The sequence below is a fragment of the Antechinus flavipes genome, chromosome 6 (genome assembly GCF_016432865.1).
Source record: "Antechinus flavipes isolate AdamAnt ecotype Samford, QLD, Australia chromosome 6, AdamAnt_v2, whole genome shotgun sequence".
In the NCBI taxonomy this organism is placed as follows: Eukaryota; Metazoa; Chordata; class Mammalia; order Dasyuromorphia; family Dasyuridae; genus Antechinus; species Antechinus flavipes.
Window position 1 is genome coordinate 240,592,784 of NC_067403.1, and position 20,972 is coordinate 240,613,755.

General features: G+C 45.5%; 1 protein-coding gene across 7 annotated transcripts in view; it reads right to left on the minus strand.

Annotated features, from left to right (window-relative positions):
• Positions 1–20,972, minus strand: part of AMBRA1 (autophagy and beclin 1 regulator 1) — a 175,419-nt gene that overhangs the window by 27,290 nt on the left and 127,157 nt on the right. For all 7 annotated transcript variants that reach the window (XM_051964139.1, XM_051964138.1, XM_051964135.1 and 4 more), the window contains 2 exons: positions 16,721–16,909; positions 15,944–16,098 (listed from right to left, as the gene is read on the minus strand). In XM_051964139.1, the coding sequence (XP_051820099.1) occupies positions 15,944–16,098; positions 16,721–16,909 (344 nt within the window). The remainder of the gene's footprint in view (positions 1–15,943; positions 16,099–16,720; positions 16,910–20,972) is intronic.

Genomic DNA, 20,972 nt, shown 5'->3' on the forward strand with positions numbered 1-20,972 from the left:
CTCGGGCATGAGGCAGGCGGCGGACCCAGGACGGCTCTGGAACAGCCGCTCACCCTGCCTAACGCCCAGAGCCGGGGTTCTCCTCCCAAACGAGAAGCACAAACCACGACCCCCACCACTTACTGACAGAGAAGCTTGGGTGCTCGGCGCCTCACATAAACTATCTCACCATAGCCCTGGAGATTAGCACAAAAGCGGTTTTGCTCACCTCTTACAGATGGAGAAACCAAGGCTCGAGGGATCTAAAGGACTTTTTTATGGTCAAACAGAGTAAATGTGAGTTGTGGGATCTGAGCCAAGCTCAATATTGTGGCCCCTCCTGCCCCAGCTTCTCAGGGCAATATACTGTAAGGATGCCAGAAGCTGGGACTAGGAAACGCCATGAAACGTGGCAACACTCTGTGCCTGTGTAAACCCCCTTGTGCGAAGTGCTCTGGTCGGGGCTGAGGAGTACCAGGACAGGAGCCATGATTCATTCTCTTTCTCCTCTCCTGCTCTGTGCTCAAGCTCGCTCTCCCTCCTTCTCTTTTCTCTCTTCTCCTCTTCCCTCCCCCCTCTCTCCTTATCCTTCTCCCCAACATCACAAACACTGGGGAAACACATTGCCAGAAAATGTACAAAGCTGCCCAGTAAAGGCTGACCACAGGTTTGCAAAGGGCCCTGAAGAAATGCAAAACCTCCCAGCATCACAGTGGTCTACAAATGGCAAAGCGGCTCCTGGGACTTAATGGGTCTCAACCCGAGTGATTCCTTTTTCTGTTTTAACCTTGGCTCTCCCCTGCCACATCTCTTGCTGCTTATCCTCCTCTTTCTTCCTTTCCTATAAAGTTCTGAGAGCGAGCAGCTTTTTGCGGATTGACGTCTCAGAAGTCAACTATGAGATAATTGCAGAGGAAGCCGCTTTTAATCAACTGACAAGCAGCTTTTAGAAAATTAATGAGGACCAAATCTTAGGAAGGAGTTAATCAGTTCTGACAACAAAGGAGTCTGTCTTTTCTTCGAGTTTTCTCTTGTAGAAATAGTACCCTTCCAGAGAGTCTTTCTCCTTGTCTTTTGGTATTCTAAACTCCCAAAGCAAGGAAGCAATAAGATACTCAGTGTTGTTAAGGCCCTGCGTTGGGCAGGGTAGAGCCGGAGCTACAGACTCAATAAAACCAGCAAAGTCCAAAAGATTCTATTATATCACATATTCCATCTACTGGGAGGATACTAAGAAAGATTAGATATTACAGAATGAAGTTAGTATAGAAGGGAAAAAAATTATGATTAGTGTTATTAGTCCACTTCAATGGATTTTGTCCAATTCAATGGATTAACTGAATTAAATGAAGCTTCCAAAGTGTGGGACAGTACAGCTTTACCTGGGAATGCACACAGACCCTGGACTCAAGTCATCACAGAATCCCAGATCCCGAGTCAAAAGACTCCTCAGAGGTCATCTAGCTTCTTCTAGCTTTACAAATGGGGAAACTGAGGCTCAGAGAGCTTAGGCAATTTGTTCCTTCAGCTACTGACCTTTTTTCCCACTCAGTAAAGACAAGGCACAGTTTCCAGGCACAATGCTAATGAACTTCTAATAATACTCTGCCATCAAAAGCCACATGAAGATTGCTGTGAAATGGCATTAGCAGATGAAAGCCAACATGATGTTTCTCTAAAGTGGAGATGACAAGTCTAGTGACAGGAGCAGCTTCAGATTCCTCCCCGTCAAGGAGCCTGCGGTAGCAGCAGAGTTCTTAAGGAGGCCCAGGCTGGGCTCGCTAGCACCTGCTCAGGTGACGCAGGGCCGGAGGTTCACTCCTTCTCATCGTTCTAAATGGACAGGGCCAAGGTGACCTTGCAGTCTGAGGACAAAGGCACGGAAGGGCCAAGGTGACCTTGCAGTCTGAGGACAAAGGCGTGGAAGGACCAAGGTGACCTTGCAGTCTGAGGACAAAGGCACGGAAGGGCCAAGGTGACCTTGCAGTCTGAGGACAGAGGCTGGGCTTCTCCTTTCTGGATGTCAGAGCAGCCAGGTTCTGTCCCAAGCATCCTTGTACTACAGCAGCCGGGAGTTATGTCGGATGCGTCAGACCCCCGCCACCGCAGGGCCGTGAGAGAGATGTAACCGCGAAGAAAGAGTCCAAAGTGTCTATGCAGGAAAAACCAATGGTTGGAGAAAGTCTGCTTTTCAGACTATTTTACTCAGATAATGGGCAACCCATCAAGCTCCTCCACCAATGCCGATGGCTGGGACAGAGGCCACAAGTCGGTAAGCACTTCCTACCTGCTGAGGTCCTGGGCTAAGCCCTGGAAATACAAACTGAGCAAAAAGAAAGGCAGGCCCTCTCCTGAGAAAATGACATTCTAATGGGCTTACATTTCAAGGGGAGTGCGGGAGAGGGCCGACTGCCTTCGAGAAGCTGCTGCCCCCCGCAAAGGACCATCTTAACAGAAGTATTAGACAAATAGCGATGCTTGGAGCTGGCAAAAATGGGGTAAAAATGGGGTTCACACATGGGGCAACAAGAGGCGCGTGCTGGGCTGGCACGAGGAGGGCAGCAAAGAGTGGGTAGGTGAAGGGATTCAGAGAAGTGCACGGATGGCAAAAGTGACGGGCCCGTGTGGGCCAAAGACAACCAAGGAGTGGGCAAGCGCCCCTAAAGCCAATACTGGATGGGCCCCTTGGGTAGAACTTACTGAAGGACCTGGAGGAGAATCAGACTGCAGGGGCAGAAACGGAATACTGAAGTTAAGCAAATAAGCCTAGGTTCAGAGGATTCAGAGGTGGAGGAGGTCTAATCCCATCACTGACTACCTATGTCACCACAGGCAGGTCACTTAGCTTTTTGGCCTCAGTTTCCTTATCTGTAATATGAAGGTAATACTTATATTGTCTACTTCACAAAATAACTGTGGGGAAAACATTCTCTAAATGTTCATAGAATTTCTATAAATATGAACTATTGTTAAGTGAGAATAAAGGTGGGTAAGATTTTTAAAAAATAAGTTCTTATTGATATCTTGTGCTTTAAAAATCACCTTTATTTCTCACTATATACTTCCCTGTACCCACTCTCAGCCATCTCTTAAAGTTGGTAATAAAAAGCCTTTAAAAAACCCTTTAAATATTTTAAGTTCATTCTAATTCTTTTTTCTTTTCAAATAGATTTATATTAGTTTTTACACTGCTAGATTTCCCTTTTTATTCTTCCTTCTCAAGAGCTATACCTCATAATAAAGAAATTTTTTTAAAGGAGGGAAAAAAAAAGGGGGGGGGAAGAGATCAAAACTCTTGAATCCAGTTAAAAAAACAAACAAACAAGAAAACCAACCAAACCTGCCATTCCACGTGATGCTTTTCCTCATGGGCTTCCATGCCACCTCTACAAAGGAATACATCTCTCAAATCAAAGCTCCCAAAGTAAGCTTTTTATCTGAAGTGAGCTTCTTAGAATCGGCTCCTTCAGCCCCGATAGGCAGCCAGCATCTACCCCCCCCCCCCATCATAACACTTCTGAATCTAGAAAGATTTCTGGAGAGGCAGATTTCTACCCCTCCTAAAAAGATCTAGAATTTCCTAAACTCCCCAGGATTGTAACTAAATTTTTGCAGATAAGAAGTGTGAAGAACAAGCACCATGAAGCCTGTTTCCAATTAGAACAAAAACCACAAAAGCAGCCAAAGCAGAAATGACCTTGGAGACCCCACTGAGCCCAATATGCGCCTGACAAGCAGTCTTTCTACATCATTAAAGAACTGGAGAATCTTAGAACTGAAAAGCCTCAAAAACCCTCTGAGAAGGAGTGAACCACCCCTTGCCAGAAGACCTGTGAGGGGAAGCCTCATTCCCTCCCCAGATGACTCACAACAGAAGCAGTCAAGCACCCAAAGGAGAGACAAATTACCACCATCTCCTCCCCCTAGAACCCAAAGAAAATGGCCAGAACTCTGAACCCAAGAGCCTCGGGAGTAGCAGAGACCCAGACCCCAGCCCTGCTGCCACGCCAGGCCAGGCCAGGCCACAGCTTCTCCTCCACCACCAAACCACCAAGGCCGGGCAGGTTAAGCCCAAGACCTGCCAGTAATCAATTCTTGCTCATTCCCTGGCAGCCTTCATCCCTGGCCTGGAAACCCTGATGGGAGGTAGGGGCTGGAACTAGCAGTGGGGCCACAACAACAACTACATCTACTGAAAACTGAAAAGAAAGTTCTGGTCACTAAGGTCCTTGTCCCCGCCATGCAGCTTAAACATAATAGCCCGATACGATGCTACAGCTGGGAGGGACATGAGGGGCAATACCATTCTGCTCAGTGCGAAACCTTCCGCGTGTGTCATCTCCTCCATTAGAACGTGTGCTCCTTACTGGGAACTGAGCGGATGCCCAGCAGCTGGGAAATGGCTGAATTGTTCTCTAAGAAACAACCAGGGGGAGGATTTCAGAGAGGCCTGAAGAGACTCACACGAACTGATGCTGAGTGAAATGAGCAGAACCAGGAGATCATTATACACAACAACAGAAATACTATACAATGATCACTTCTGATGGTCAGGGCTCTCTTCAATAATGAGGTGATTCAGGCTCTCCCTGCTGATTAGACAGAAACACCACAGGGGTCAATCTAAGCAAAGAAAAAGGAATATAAATACAAATATTCTGGGAAGCCGCTTAGAAGGGGATCGGGAAGGGCGATGAATGGCTCAGCAGATGCAGTCAAAGGAAATGAGCAGGTGAAGAGCCGAGAATATAAAAGTTTGGTAGAAGAGAGACCCCAAGAGCCAGGTATGTCTCAGAGCACAGCCAAAAGGTACAAGGATCAGAGGGATTTATGAAAAAGAAAGGCATAGAATGCAAAGCTAGAATCTGCTTCAGTCACAAAAACTGAGCAGAATCCAAGAATGAAGGGAGAGAGAAACATACAAAATGTCAAACTCAGGATTCCTATCCCAAATTAATCTTCCCCCCTCCAGCTGATTAAGGGAAATGTTTAACAAAATAAATAAAAATACAATATAACACAGATTACATTAATTTGTGTTTTTCTAAGTTATTACACGGCCACAGGGTTTCTATTTGAGTTTGACACCACTGATCAAAAGGACCTGGTAGGCTGTTAGGACTGATTAACCCCATAAAACTGATCCAGGGCTAATAAAGATGTATTATCAGCTATTATCAACAGAGGTTTCCCCCAGGAATGTCTACAGTGGAGAAGAAGGGAAGCTCTGACACTGGAGGGAGTTTAAAGTGCCCACGGCACTGGGGACTCTCCCTTAAGGAATGGCAGTTGGCCCAACACCTCATCATAACTGCGGCAAATCCCAAAGGGTTGCATGATTTAAAAATGAATTCAGAGAGTGAGAACAGTTGGACCTTCCAGCTTGTAGCAAAGCCATGATTGTAAGGGCAGAAGCAAGTTGTCGGGGAAGTCTACGATCTGTACAATTTGGGAGAAACCTGATTGTTTCATTAAATCCCACGACTTCATTTTAATGAGATACAAACATCAAATAAAAACTACTTTTGAAGATAAAAAGAAGTAGTACAACACAGTAGTTGAAAAAGAAAGGTCTTTGTGGTCTTCTGGCAGTGGCCAGTTTCCGCGATCCTGGCCAAACATTTGGGAGCTTCCAGACATAAAGACTGGCCAGGGGCTGCAGAGCGATCATGTCTGCTCTCGCTAAAAGGCCAATGGCCAGCAGCCTATGCCGGTGGTCCCTTCCACAGGGTGGGGGCCCAGAGTTACATGGATGGGTGATCATGTCAATGGAGAGAAATGTCCTTGGAGAACAGCCCGACCTAACCTTGCAGGGCAGGATCATCAATCCTCGATTGTCAGGAGCTTCCCTTTTCTCCTGATTGCCAGATGGGGCCCGAGAGAGCATCCCAAGCGCCCGATCAGGCGGCCTAAGAAATTATTCTTCATGAGGATTGGTAGGAAGCAAGGACCTCAGCAGGACGGCAATGGGCTAATTTGATTACACCCAATCTCCTCGGCCCAGACTTCTCCAGACAGATTGCCTTCTCTGTGCTGCCAGGCCTATAGATGACAATACATCCCCATTATCCCAACTCCCGCTCCTGGACCAATGCCAGTCTGCCCACGGCAGCTCCCTCAGGCTACATACGGGAGACAGAAGCCGCACCAAGGCCAGGGAACGGAGCCCCCGGAACGCTGGGGAAGGTCGGCTTGCTGGAGCAGTCTGGAGCTTTAGCTTCCAGTTCAGGTCTTGTTTTTCAAAAGTTCTAAGTGCTCACGCCTCAATCAGGGAGGGTGGAGGATATTAGCTTTTGAGTTCTGGGTAGGGAAAAGCAGACAACACCCTTTGTACTCTACTGTATTTAAATTGAGCAAAAGTCAGAATGGCGTAACTCAATACATTTTTCTCCTTGAGGTCCGCAGGGGAACATCAGAAGTGAGAAAGACTGGGCCGATTTGCTATCCCCGATCCCTGGAAATGCTGCTACAAAAACGTGAGGTGCTTTTCAGGTCCTGCTGTGACCTGAAGTGGAAACAAATGGGCGTTCTCTGGGAAGGCTGATGGGCATCTTGGTGAGAGGTAGCAGGGACTAGTAGAAAGACTCTGCCTCCAATGCCGGCTCCGACACTTAGTCCACAGGTCCCTTCGCCTCCCAAAGCCCATTTCAGCATCTGTAAAATGGGGATAATGCCAATGTCCGAGGGCTGTTGAGGCAAAAACTCTTTGCACTAAATAAATGGGAACGAATTTCACTATCTTTTGTCCTACTGAACCATTCAATCAGTGAAGTAATGCAGTCACACGGGAGTAGGAGCTGACTGACAGGTGGTACCAGAGCCCTCACCTAGCAGGTCTGAGACGTCTGAGAACTTCACGGACGGACCCAGTATGAACTGTGTGTCTAGCTGAGCAAAGCTGGAGGGAGGGCCTCATGGTCAGATCAGTCATGTGATTTCACAGAGGGTATGAAATTCTGTACAAAATTCTGTCCCATCAATTCTCAAAGAATCACAACTTTCCACTAAGTCAGAAGATTCAATCTTTGCCAGGAGAGGAAGCAGCCACATCAACAAAGAAATGGAACCTTAATTTAGCCAATTAATATTGAGGCCGATATTTAGGGAATGATCCTTGTGTAGGAGGGCCCCTACACCGACATCACCACCACTTAGGGGCCAGCTGGAACAGTCCTGAAGGAGGAACGGGAGGTGACAAGCGCCATGTAGGTCAAATCACCTGCCATTGTCTTCCTTAAGACCAGGATGCTGGAGAAACTTTCTTTCCCACCAGCTCCGTTTTGAGCTCCATCCTGGCAGTCATCCCCAAGAGGAGGCACTCCTGTGAAGAGGCTTCCCATCCCCAAAATCTCCCCCTTCCCCCCACTATCCACCACCAGTCAACTACAAGCAGGGGACAGGTTAAGTTCAAGAACTTTGGGACCAGCAGACTACAGAACAAACATCTGTCAAATGGTTCCATGTTAGAAACTGGAGGGGTTTTATGAAAAGAAATGATATTAAAGAAGCTCCTTTGCCACTGCACCTCGCTAAGGACCACAGAGCCTGTCCATCTGACCTGCAACCGAAACCTCTTGGGTGTCCTGCCTATCCCTATTCAAAAGGAAACTCCCTGAGAGAAAAAACTCTCTTCTCTCACTAGATTCCCACTGCACAGCACACAGTGAATATTTCCTTGTCATCACTGATTTGTTCCTCTACAATATTACCAGGAGGACTTCTCCCAAAGGAGGCTACTGGGACATATTGGGGATTGGGTAATCTCTACAGGTTAACCCCTTACTTTGGAATAGGTCAGGGTGCAGAATCTTAGAAACTGAAGGTTCCTCAGATTTAATCTGTGCACTTGAAAAAGAAATCCCTTTAAAACATACCTGCCAAGTAATCAACCAGATTATGGCCTAGGCCCTCACACCCCATTTTGGACAGTCCTAATTGTTAATTTTTCCAAAGCTCAAACCTAAACACGCTTCTCTGCAGCTTCTCCATAGGACTGCTCCCTCTGGCCTGAGGGACCAAGAACTCTGCTGAACAAGATGGGGTGAGATCTTTCAAGACAGCTGTGAAAATCGAGTATGGCTTCATCTACCTCAGAGTCGGAGTGGGCCTGAAGGACTTTAAGCATTGATCCAAGAGCATACCTAAGTCCCCCTCCCATGACATCATTTTCTGCCTATTTCAATCAAATATGGGCAACTATGTACTTATTGGTCAAGTTCAATTTCTTGGGTAGTTCCTGTGTTTAGAATGTAAGATCCTCAACCAATGAGGATGAGGGTCAGTGGTGGAAGGAAGTATTTGTATTATGGATTAAAAGTGTTAACCCTGCCCCAGAAGGTGATTCCTCCCTTCGAGAGTCCCCGCTCGAGAACGTATAATAAACTTTGATTTGCTTCTAGAGATCTCTTCAGTTTTTTTTTTTTAATTAAATGGTGATCCCTCACCATTTCTGAACCACACAGTCTTGGGGGGTCATCCAGGATCACATGACTTGGTGAGTAGGCATGGGATATGTGAATGCTCCCCTAAGCACCACAGAAGTCAGGTCCTTTAAGAAGGAAATGAGGCTCTTAATAGAAGGTCCCACTGGGCTACCAGGGCAATTTGATGAATTCCTGGGTCCTAATATTTTTACTTGGGGAGAACTTATATCTATTTTGAATTCTCTCTTCTCACAAGAGGAGAGGGGACTAATTAGAGGTGCAGTTATGAAGGAGTGGGACAGGAGAAACGCTCCAGCTGCAGGGGTAGTTTCAGCTGACCAGAAATACCCTTTAGTAGATCATCCTAATAACCCTGTACATTGGAGAAGTATGTGGGATCAAGAGAGTGAGGATGTAGCTTCTTTCCTTTCCTTCCTTTGTGCCCTGACTGCAGCAGGGCCACGTGGGGCCAGGGGGAAAGAAACTGCTATTTAATGAAATTCATTATTTTAAATATGATGGCAAAAGTAGTTTTATATTATTGGGAATTTAAAGCTGTATTTGATTAGATTTTAAGTTAAAATATAGGTTATTAAAAGAAAATGCCAGTAGATTACCTTAGGGGAGGTTGTATCTCCCTACTTAGATGGTATGTTGTTTTCTAAAGATGGTTATTGGGTAATTTATAAAGTGAGTTATGCCTTAAAAATTTGTTAGCTCTGTTGGGCATATATAAGTTTTATGAAATTTGGTTCAGTTATTTGCAAACCTTGAAATTTAAAGGTTTTAAAAAAAATTTTGATTAAAAGAAAAAGGACAAGAGAGAGATTGATTTGCAAAAGCAATTAATAGTTTAAATGGAGCTTCTAGTATTAGTTTGGGAATGTTTAAAGTATGTCGGAGAAGATTTGAGCAAGAAGGCATTGGAGTAGACAGAGATGGGACAGGAAGAAATGGTGTAAGAGAAGGAAGAAGAGAGGAGAAAATAGCTTTCCAGAAATGGGCAACAAAAAGGCATGAACCCCCTAGAGAATCTGCCATTTGCCATGGGAAAGGAGATACCTCATGAGGTTGGGGCCTGTCTTGAGCTGGGAGATTGGATCCTGGGGAAATGGCACCCTAAAAAGGTTAGCTGTAAGAAGTTGGGGTCGGGAAGCATGGTGGAATGGGGAAAAGGACCTCCCCCCAATTAAGTATGGTGGCTTTTTAACAATTGCAGCTCCTTGCTGGTTCAGATATTAATTGCTTCTACTGTTTAAATGAACAGCCTACAATTATATGGTGTTAATAACTGAATGTTTTATTTTTATTCAAGTCTATAGCTGCTCTAAGAAGTTTGTTGGAACTGTAAGTTTTCTGAAAGCAATTTATTTCCACTAAGATATCCCATCTGTCTAAAGCAAATTATTTAATATTTATTTACGTGCATGATAATCTCCTCGTTTAAGGAATATGATAAAAAACAAAACAAAACCTAGAGCAGGATTTTAATCTGATCTGATAATTGGATAGGGTTATTTCCAAAAATTTCTTTCTTTCTTTTTTTTAGAATGAAGAGTATTAATGTTAAATCTGAAAGATCTGAAAGTTTCTTTTATGTGGAAACGGGATGGACAACATGTGATTTAGAATTTTTCTTTGTATTAAGTATTTTAAAAGCAAAATGATCTGTGTAATGTTAAACTCAGAACCATCTACTTAGATATGAAAGATAAGCTATATAAACTGTGAACTTTCTAGGATGAATCCTTTACTGTGATTCTGGAGAACTAGATTCATCTGAAGCTTTGATTAATGATAATTGCTGTAGGAGATAAAATCTTTTGGGACTGCAGCTAATATTTATTTGGAGTTTTGAATTCAGGTATGACTCTGCATAGATCATCAAAGTCCACCATCTGAAAGGAATATGCCACAGGATACTGAGAAGAAGCTGTTACAGGTGGAAGGTGGCATTTGGGAATAAATTGGGAGGACTCTCTGGGTCTCAACTGAGATAGGGTCCTTCTGATTTCCCAGTGGTCTTCTTTTGAACGAGAACCCACCTGATTATTCCTGACTCTGGCTTAAGGTGGAATAGTTGAAAATTAGGACAGTTACCTGAAGTAAAACTGCCTTAAATAAATCATGTCCCTGATTTTTCCTCTTACAGCAAATGTCTGTAATCGGAACAAGTGGTTAGTGAGATATAAAATACACAAGTATGTAGATATTTTAATTTGGAGCCCAGCCCTGGAGGACTCTGGTTGCTGCTATTTTATCACATCATGTCCTAAGTCTTTTTTTAGGCCCCTAAAAGTTAAACTACTCTGTCTAGAGCCTTTTACACTGTATGTTGATGGGAGGCAGGGCTGGGTCCTTGGGGTCTCTGGAATCTCAGACCTCTGAGCTATTTATCAAAGATCTATACTGTCTTCAAATGCGTTTTTCGTGTTTTGCATCATCATGGGAGCTGTATGGAAAGAGAACTTTTGAGACCCAAACAATTCTCTATTAAATATGCAGAGAAAATGAAATGAAGGGGAATTCCCTCCAGGTGAAGGGAAGCAGGCCTACAGATCAGCTGCCCACGTTGCTGATCCTTTGCCCCAGACCATGGCAACTTCCTGACTCCTGCATTCCCTCATATAGCTCTCAGACAAGTAAATTCTGAAATGGGCCTGCACATGTGCCCCTTGCAGGGACTTCAAACTGCTTTGTTTTGTTAACACCTGTAAAAAACTTGGATAAAAACCTTCCCTTGTAAGGCATTTTTGTGGGAGGGATCATACTCACTGAAGGGCACATGTTCTCTCTATTGCACCTTCTCCTTTGAGGAAAAAAAAGCAAGAGTTTGGGAAAAACACTCCTGGGTATCTATCCTAGGAAAGCTGTTTGCACGAGAGGCATTTTTGATGGCCTCATCCTCCCTCCAGCCTTCTTCTGGATGGGGTTCCTGGTTACTGTCCTTAGTAATCTTCATTAACTACTGTATTATCTCTACTATCTATTACTCTATAAACTCTGTGTATTCTTTTTCTTTTACTCTTATTTGGTCCTTGCATTTTAATAGACTTGTGAGAGTTGCTTCTTCCAGACTCTGAGCCATGAAATTACTACTTGGACTTGCTGCTGCTGCTGCTGCTTTGAAGCGTCCCTGCCTACAACTCACTCCTCTCCCTTTTCAGTCCAGACCCCACTGGGTAGTCAGCTCTATGCCCCGGGTCAGGCTGAAGCAGCTTCCTTTGGTTTGGTCTTACAGCTATTAGTAGTGTTATCACTCCCTACCTGCATACCTTGTTTGATCCGATTGAGAACTAGAAGAGACCCAAACTCTCCTTATTCAGAATGATTAGGCTGGAAGGGAAAGCTGAAGGGTCTGTTGGACAAGGGTGGGAGCCAGTGGTCCAAGACCCACAGGAGCCAGAAGGGGATGAGGAATTAGATAGGGAATGTGAAGTTATGTTACAAAAATTTGAAGAGATCTCAGTGTACAAATAAGAGGGGGGACAGAACGAGATGAGGTGAGATCTTTCAAGACAGTTGTGAAAATTGAGTAAGGCTTCATCTACTTCAGAGTTTGAGTAGGCCTGAAGGACTCTGAAGATTGATTCAAGGGCATATTTAAGTCCCCTTCCTGCTATCCTTCCATGACATGAGCTTCTCCCTATTTCAGTCAAATATGGGCAACTCTGTACTTATTGGTCAAGTTCAATTTGTTAGGTAGTTCCCAACATGTGAGACCCTTAGCCGATGAGGGTCAGTGGTGGGAGGGGGTATTTGCGTTAGGGATTAAAGCGTTAACCCTGCCCCAGAAGGTGTGTGAATTTTTGGCTGCTCGGGGGTGGGACACCCTTCTTGCAAGAAGTTATAATAAACTTTGCTTTGCTGCTAGAGATCTCTCCAGCTTTTTAAATTAAATGGTGACCCCTCACCATTTCTAAACCACAGATTGCGAAGCCAGCAGCCAGCAATCACATATATCCCTAAATCTCCACTTTTTCAGGCTCAACATGGCCCATTTTTTCCTATTATCTCTCATCAGGCATGAACTTGAGGCCCTACAGCATTCTGGATGCTCTTCAACTCACTAAGAGCGGGGATGAGGAGAGGAGCGTGGTCCTGACATGTCCCTGCTGCAGGGAGCTCCAAGGCCACAAAGTCCCCTGCTGGCCATGCACCTTGGTGCCTTCTCTGCCAGTTCTAAATCTGAGGGAAGTGCCTGGAGCAAAGGGAAACTCCAGGCTCCAGGTCCGAGGCAGGACTCGGGCTCTCAAGGCTGCCTCTTCATAATGAGGCATCCATGGTGGTCTCCGAGGTTCCCTAAGGCTCCGGGAGGCCCGTACTCCAGGAAGGATTATCCCCATTTTACAGATAAAGACGAGGCATTCGGAAGAAGCTCGTGTCTGAGGCAGGGCACTGCCTCCCAGCTTCGCGGTGCCCTGTTCAGAGCTCGGAGAATGCAGGGCAGAGGGCAGCGGGACGGCCCAGCTCCTGTTTTCTTAGACGCCCTATCTCAAGGTAAAGTGGGACAGAGGTTATTTCTCTGAGCTGATGTAGCACACACCTGCCTCCTGCAGAACTCAAAACCCCTCCACCTTTTCAGAGGAACTGATGACAAGGTAAGCCTTGCTATTTCTGGAGCCAAGCATAAGAATTTGCACTTATCCCTATTAATAAAAGTCCATACTTATAAAGTGCTTTAAGGTTTATAAAGCACTTCACATGGATTCTCATTTGATGCTCCAAACAAGCCTGAGAGGTAGGTATTATTATTATTATTATTCCCATTTTACAGATGAAGAAACTGAGGTAAACAGAGGCCAAGTGACTTGCCCAGAAGTGTTGAAGGCAAGGTTTGCACTCAGGTCTTTTTGACTCCAAAGCCAGAATTCTCTCCTCTGACTCAGCTGCCACTAATTTCATCTCATTAGATCTGACCCCAATAACAGTTCTCCAAGAACAGCTTGCAAGCTGACAGCCCGATGGTAGCCAGCCCTCCCAACCTTGTGCCCTTTCCCAATCTCTGTCATACCTCCATATCAAGCGCCCAGGGTCAGAGCCAGGGCTTTAGGGCACCTGACACCAAACTCTTCAGTTTGGGTCCCCTGGCGCAAGCACCAATCCTCCAATTGACAATCTCACCCACATCTCTCCATCTTGTCCCCAAGAAGAGCACAAGAGACTTTTCAACATTTGGCTGAAATCAAAGTAAACTGTCTGTCTAGAGACCCACACCAAAAAAAGTGGGGGATGGGAATGAATCTGGAGGGACCTGTGCTCCCCCCCACCCCAACACACGTGCTTTGATTTTTGGTTTTTACCCTGCTCCTTTCTGGACAGCAGGACCTAATCCTGATTAAAGCATGCAGTTTCCCCGGCATGGCTGCGGCCCAGCTTTAGTGACCCATTAGTGACCCAGTTTCTTAGCCTGGAATCAGCCAAAATCTCTGGCCTACGTGGTTCGCCAGTGACAGCCTCGGCCCTTTCTGGCACCTGTACTGCCCGGTGACTTGGCTGAGCTGGACGCAGAAAATCTCGCTCTTCCTGCTAACCAGGGTGCCAGCCTCGACGTGGCAAAGTGAAAGCCCGGCTGCTGTGCCTTCTCTGGGGTCGGCGGCATCGACCGTACCGTCCCGCGCAGTGGACAGTGCCTCACTCCCCTGGCTTCCCCAGAACTAAAACCCTCCCTGTCACTCAGCTCATTCTCTTCTCTTCCCCACCACTAAAAGAGGAAAAAAAGCACCTACTTCCCAGGATTATTGTAAAATTCAAATGACAAAATATTTGGAAAGAGTTTCGCCCTGAACCTGGCACACACTAGGTGCCTTAGAAATGCCAGTGGCTCTTATTCTTATAAGTAGAGTAGTTCTAATTATCTGTCTCTTCAAAATCTCATTCTTGAGACTTTTCTCCAAGGTTGACCATCCCGACAGAAGTTTAGTCCATGAAATCGGTACCAGCGCACACTCTGAACTCTCTGAACTCTAGAACGTATCTTAGAATCTGACTGAATTTCTTCTCTTCAACCACAAACTCCAAAATAAAGCGGTCAAAGCCCCTAAGATTCTCATTGTTTCCAATTCAACAGTTCTTTCTTATGGAAGGGATCAGATCTGGAATGGAATTTTCACTACTGGTTCCTTCTTACTTTGAAGGAGGAAATTATTATTAAGGCAAGTAAAAAATCATCAGCTTTTATGTTTTAGCAAATTTCCAGCCATTGTCTAGCTAAGTAAAATTCCCCACCATTATGCTTATTGTGTGATGTTTCCTGAATTCTTCATTTCTTCTAAGCACTAAAACACGCCTGTAGTCTATTCTGCCGATGTCACTTCACTTTGTGCTCCCATTTATCTCCACAGAAAACTCTCACAACCACGGTCGTCCTCCCTCTCCCTCTCGTTTCTGGACTTTCTTACACGAACAAATGCTATTGCCCTGACCTTTGCTAGGCCATCCTGCTTCTTTTGGAGAAGGCGCCTGCACTTTTCAGTCATGGGTCTGAGTGACCCTGCTCGCTTTAAGATTCCTGGTAAGCCTCACCTATCACCCCCACTTTGTACATCTGTGTCCTGTCCCGGAGGTCAGGGCTTTTATTACTCCTTTCTAGGATTTCACCTCCTGGGAACTTCTGGGTCCCCACGCCAGGTTCTTAGATCGTTGCCATGGCTAGGGGGGCTTGCTTTGCCTTTTCTGTGGGCTCACGCCCATCCATTACTTTCATTCAACCAGCATCCACAGCACTGTCCAGATGCTATTAGGGCTAAAAGAACAGCGTGGATGATCCCTGCCCATAATAACCTTTCAACCCAGGAGGAAGATGACGAACACACTGCTGGTGGAGACCTCACATGAAACAGCTTTTGTCTCCAGACCCCGGGCGTCTCATCTGTAAAACTCAAGCTAAGTTTGCCTGTAGACCTGACACCCACAGGCTGATCTCCCGGGGGTGGCAGGCCAGGGCCGACAGGCATCATAAGCCAGGCCCATAAGGACACCAAAGTGGAGAGGAGATGTCAAAGGGAGAGAAAGGGCCCGCCTCGAGAGGCTTTCTTCCCCTGGTGACATGGAGAGAGGTGTGAGAGAAGCACCTCATTTCCCATCAGGTCCATAACACACCAACAAAGAGTATTTCATGTTATATGTAATTTTTTGGCGTCAGGCCCTACACCCTGGCTCTGACCCTGGGCCCATGAACTTTGTCATCATTTCTTCGATGTTATTTATTTATGTTTAAATTTTATGACAAGCAAACATATTACATTGGTTACTCAGCATATGTCTCAGGAAGAGAGCCTCTCTTTGAGGTCAAATAGGAGAGGAAAAGGAGCTGGGCATTTCCAGAGAGAATCCCACGTTCTCTCCTTTACCGTCCTAAGTTTTAGCGAACTCCTGCCACTAACGCTCAGGTCTTGGAACGACAGACGCCGCCAGCTCCCTTGGCCTGAAATGAGCATCTTCCTCGCGCCCAGTAACTGTCCCAGTGGCTGGGGAAGCCCAGCTCCCTCACGGTCTCACAGGGCCTCACAAAGCTAGTGCAATAAAATGGCAGGACTCACCCTCATGGAGGTCTCTCCACCATGCGGCTGCTGCAGTCTGAAGACCTGAGCTACCATGTGCTCTGTGGAAGGGTGTAGCAGGATCCTGCGGGAAGCCAGTCCAACCATCACGTACCGCCCCATAGGGGACAGGCTCACAGAAATGGCATTGGGGCCTACGGATGCAACACAGCAGTGAGTTGTGGGCCCGTCCTCACCTCGCTTTCAGAGTCTCAATCCCTCCCCAAATCTTCCTGAGAGGACTCCCACCACACAGTCTGGGCCTGTCAGAACAAGGCCACAGAGCTGGGTGGGAGGGGGATGAGGAAAAGGGAGACATGTGTAGATATAGTACTTGGGTTCAAATCCTGGCTCTGTCACTGCAGAACTTCACTTTCGGGGCTTTAGGCAGTGCAGATAAGTGCAGACAGCAGATAAGAGCACTGGCCTATGGTCAGAAGCTCTTGGGACTGAATCCCACTAACCTAAACTGGGGAGAAGCAAGTCTGCAGGACACCCTATGGGGCTCCAGGGAGATCCTGCACCCAAAGTACTGCATGAATATCGGGGATGATTTTAGTTCTAACAAGTAAGTGGGCTGCCTCAAGAGGCAGTGAATTCCCCATCACTGGAGGTATCCAAGCCCATGGGAGATTCTCCTTGGGGCATCAGGACCCTGGGAATGCCTCCAGCTCCAGATTTCTAGGTTTCCACCCAAGTCACATCTTGTGGCCATTCCCCTTGGTCACACTGTGGAGAGACCTAAGTTCAAAGAGCTTCTGGATCTGTGGTTCTCACCAAATCGTTTGGTATACAACATCTCGCCCAGATTGTGAGGTGCCAATGAGTATACTGCCAGGATGCCCTCGTCAGGAAAACCTCGCTGGCTGCTGGGGATGAAGGCGGCGAGGAGCTGGCCATCTGCTGACACGTCACAGCTGGCGTCATTGTAGATCTTACAGTTCTGCACCAACACATTCACAGAGGCTACAAGAAAGAGAGAGGGAGGGAGGGAAGGATGGAGTGGAAAGGAGAAAGGGGAGCCAGAGAGACGAGAGAGAGAGAGAGAGAGAGAGAGAGAGAGAGAGAGAGAGAAGGGAGAGGAAAGGAAAAAGGGGAGAAAGAGCAAAAAAAGGGAGGGAGGGGAGAGGAAGAAAAAAGAGAGAGAAAAGAGGGAGAAGAAAGGGGGTGGAGAGAGAAAGAATCATATTGGAGATATGGTGATATAGAAAAAGTTGTAAAACTAGAACTCTACTGAATAGCTATCAATGATCAAAGTTCACTGTGTGGATGCCAGATATACAAAAGCATAAACCCCAAGGAAGAGAACTCCTGGACGAATGAACTACTTGTCAGTCAGGAATCTGGCCATTCTGGCTATCAGAGGTGTCATGTCCTTGTGACCTTGTGGAACCTTTCCAAGCTGCTCCAGCCCCTGGGCCGCACTTTCCCTGATGACCTGAATTGGACAAACCTTTCATTCCTTTCCTGAGTGTTCTTTGCTAAACCTGCCTAAACATGGGCGGACTGACCAACACGCATTGGCTCTATCCCATCCCGTATAAGCTGTCCCTACCAGCAGGCTGGCAACACTCTGAGAAGCCCTGAGTCCTGGGCCTGGGTCCTGGTGAGAAGCAAGAGTGCACTCATTTACTTCTAGGTAAACAGAGGGATGGAGATGGCTGGGAAAAAAATGAAACTAACAGTCATTGCAGGCTGTGTTGTGTGCTTAATTCTTGGTACACTTTGAGGTTCTCTGTCAGGAGGAAGCAGATTTCCTCTTGAAAGAATCTAGAACATCTAGAACAAGAGGCTCCCTTCCTTAGCCACAGGCTTGGGGTGGGTTTGCTGCCCTTAAGATGTGCCAGGCCCTTTAAGGGCCCCGGCCAATTCCCACAGGGCTAAGCTACTTGAAGGGAAGATGAAATGCCTTCTGGGGAGAAGTCACTAGGATAAGACAAGACGGCGCTTTCATTTTCCATTCCCTGAACGTTGCAAATAAAGCCACAGAGATGACAGAGCAGATCAAAAAAGGCATCAGAACCAACTAATTGAGCTGTTGTGCCAACTCCGATTGCTGACACCTACAGCACAATTACGCACAAAACCAGGGAGGGACCACAAGCAGCATTCTGTTTGCTAACTAATAAAATAATGACAGCCAAATACTCATCGCCATCACCATTAGGCCTCTGGACTGCTCAACTTCCAACCCACCATCTGCTCTAGCCCTGCGCTGGGTTTGGCTCGTCAGCATCGGGACCAGCTGCTCCTGCTCCGGCATTCGCCCTCTCCCTCCGCCGAGCCTGATCTGGGACTGTCTGTCGGGAAAGGAGGAGCACAGACAAGTGGACGGTGACTGCTGGGGAGGCAAGGCCTCTTCCTTCTTGCTGAGTCACACAACTAAGAAGCGACTCAACAATCCCATTTTTGACAGATGAAGGCAGGGAAAGGTTGATGAGAAAAAATATCAACCAGAAGATTTGGAGCTGGAGGTGACCCGCAAGCCAATCCCGTTATTGTAGAGAAGAGAAAACGAGAGTCTGAGGAGTTGCAGGGAATAGAGAATGGTGACATAGTTCACAGGGGCCCTGGTTCCCCCTTCCTTCCAGAGCCTGCCTTCCCTCTGTTGGTTGTCTCCAATGTATGCTGAATATACCATGCGTGTCCATCGTTGTTTACATGTTGTCTCTCCACTGCACTTGAGGGCACGGGCTGCTTGTGCCTTTCTTTGTATCCCCAGAATTATCACAGGGCATGGTACATCTGACTGACTAACAAAAACAATTTATCGATGCAGTAGTAGCCAAAGGACGTGAGCAATCAATTCTCGAAAGAACTACAAACTATTAACAACCATCCAAAAGGATGCTCCGAATCACTAGAAATATGAGAAATACAAATTAAAAAAAAAACAAAACCCAAGCCCAGGATTTCACTTCACACCTTGCAAATTGGCAAAATATCAAAAATCGGCCACATTCAGTGTTGGAGAGCTTGTGGAATGACAGGCACACTAATACACTGTCGGGGGAGCTGTGAAATGACACAACCGTTTTGGAAAGCAATTGGAATGATGCAAATAAAGTGACTAAAATGTCCCTAGTCTTTGAATCAGGAACTCCATTAATGGGCTTATAGCTCAAGGAAGTTATTAAGATAAAGACACCAATATATTCACAGCAACAGTTTTTGTGATAGGAAAGATGCCCATCAATTGGTGAACGGCTAAATAAATTGTGGTGCGTATATATATAAAGTAACATTATTGTGATACAAGAAGTGAATGTGTGATAAATTCAAAGAAGCATGGGAAGATTTACATGAAATGATGCAGAAGTCAGCAGAATTAAGAAAACAACTAAACAACCAAAGTATATTCATATAAATGGAAAGACGTGCCCCCCCCCACACACACACACACACACACACACAACAAAAGGAAATGGAACAAAATTATAAAGATTGAGCAGGAGCTGAATGAAGACGTGGGAACACTCACAACACACTCTTTCATGGAGGTGGGAGGTCCACAGATGCTGCACATTGAACTTCTTATCAGACTTTTTCAATCAATTGGATTTTTTTTTTAAAGATTACTATTTGTATATGGGATGGCTGAGAAGGGGACAGTGGGATAACTACAGTAATGTAAGAAATACATCAATAACAATGTACTAAAAAGTAAAAAAGGCAAAAAAGGGCCTTGAACGCAAGTCCTGTAACTCTCAATGGAGCGCCCCTTCCACTGTCCTTCTGGTCCCTCTGAGTGCCGTAGAGAACTTTACAGCTCACAATGTGGTCTCACATATGGAGTCCTGGCTGGGAAGACTGTATCGGGGCAGGAGGCAAGGGCAGGGCTTGCCCAAAGTCACAAACCCAAGGCTGCCTCTTCAAAGTGCTGACCAGTCCAGTACGTTTCCCACTTTGCAGCAGCATTACCTCGTGAAAATCCACCAGCTCTAATTTGAACATTAGAAGTGACAGGGGAGGAAATAGGACTTTGCCGAGTTTAAGATAGTTTTGTTCAGTTGTCATTTAATCACAGTTAATGCCTAGAAAGAAGCATGCAGGGAATGTTTCATCAAAGACGGCTTTTCTACCCTGCTGCTGCATAAAGTGCGTTATGTATTAACAGGAAAGGATGCAGAGACGATGAATGCCAACATCAAAAAGGTCTAACTGCTGACCGGAGCAAGTGACAGGTTAAGTCTTTTGCCCCAGAAAATTTACTATAAATTCTGGGAGAAAAAAAAAAAGAAACAAGGATAGGTTTCTATTTTGTCAGCTTTAAAATCAAGTCACCTTCTTGAAAGGCTACAAGCAAGCACAAAATCTGCTAAAATGAAGTTTAAAATAGATAAATTTAAAGTCCTATATTTGGATCGAAAAAATAACCATATAAATACAGAAAAGCATGATTGGAAAGTGTTATGTATCAAAAAACATACAAGGTGATTCATAAAGTAATGTGTATTAAAAATAAATTTACTAAAAAGAAAAATCCAAGGAAAGGAAGGGGGCAGCTAGATGGCGCAGTAGCATACTAGCCCTGAAAGTCAGGAGGATGCGAGTTCAACTCTGTCCTCAGACACTTAACACTTCCTAAGCTGCATGATCTTGGACAAGTCACTTAACCTCAAATGCCTCAAACCAAAAAAAAATTTGTGATACATGCACCTAAGAGGATTATTACAAGGTGATGAAACTATTAATATAATGAATACAAAGAAGCATAGCTTGAAGTAAAGCATGGAATAATGCAAAGAAAAGCAAACAAAACCAAGAAACAATGTATATACAATGATTACAAGATAAATGGCCAATTTCTCTTTCTCTCCCATATGGAATTTGTTTTGCTTGTTTGTAATGGGTTTTATTTTTCTTGCTTTCTTAAATGGGAGGGAGAAGAAAAGGAGGAAGATGGGAGAAATGTAAATTTGAAAATAAAACTGAATATTTTTTTTTTTTTAAAGAAGAGATGTAAGAAGACACCTATCTCTCTGCTTCTAGAGTTTAGGAGATTAGGCCTGTAGAAAACTAAACTACA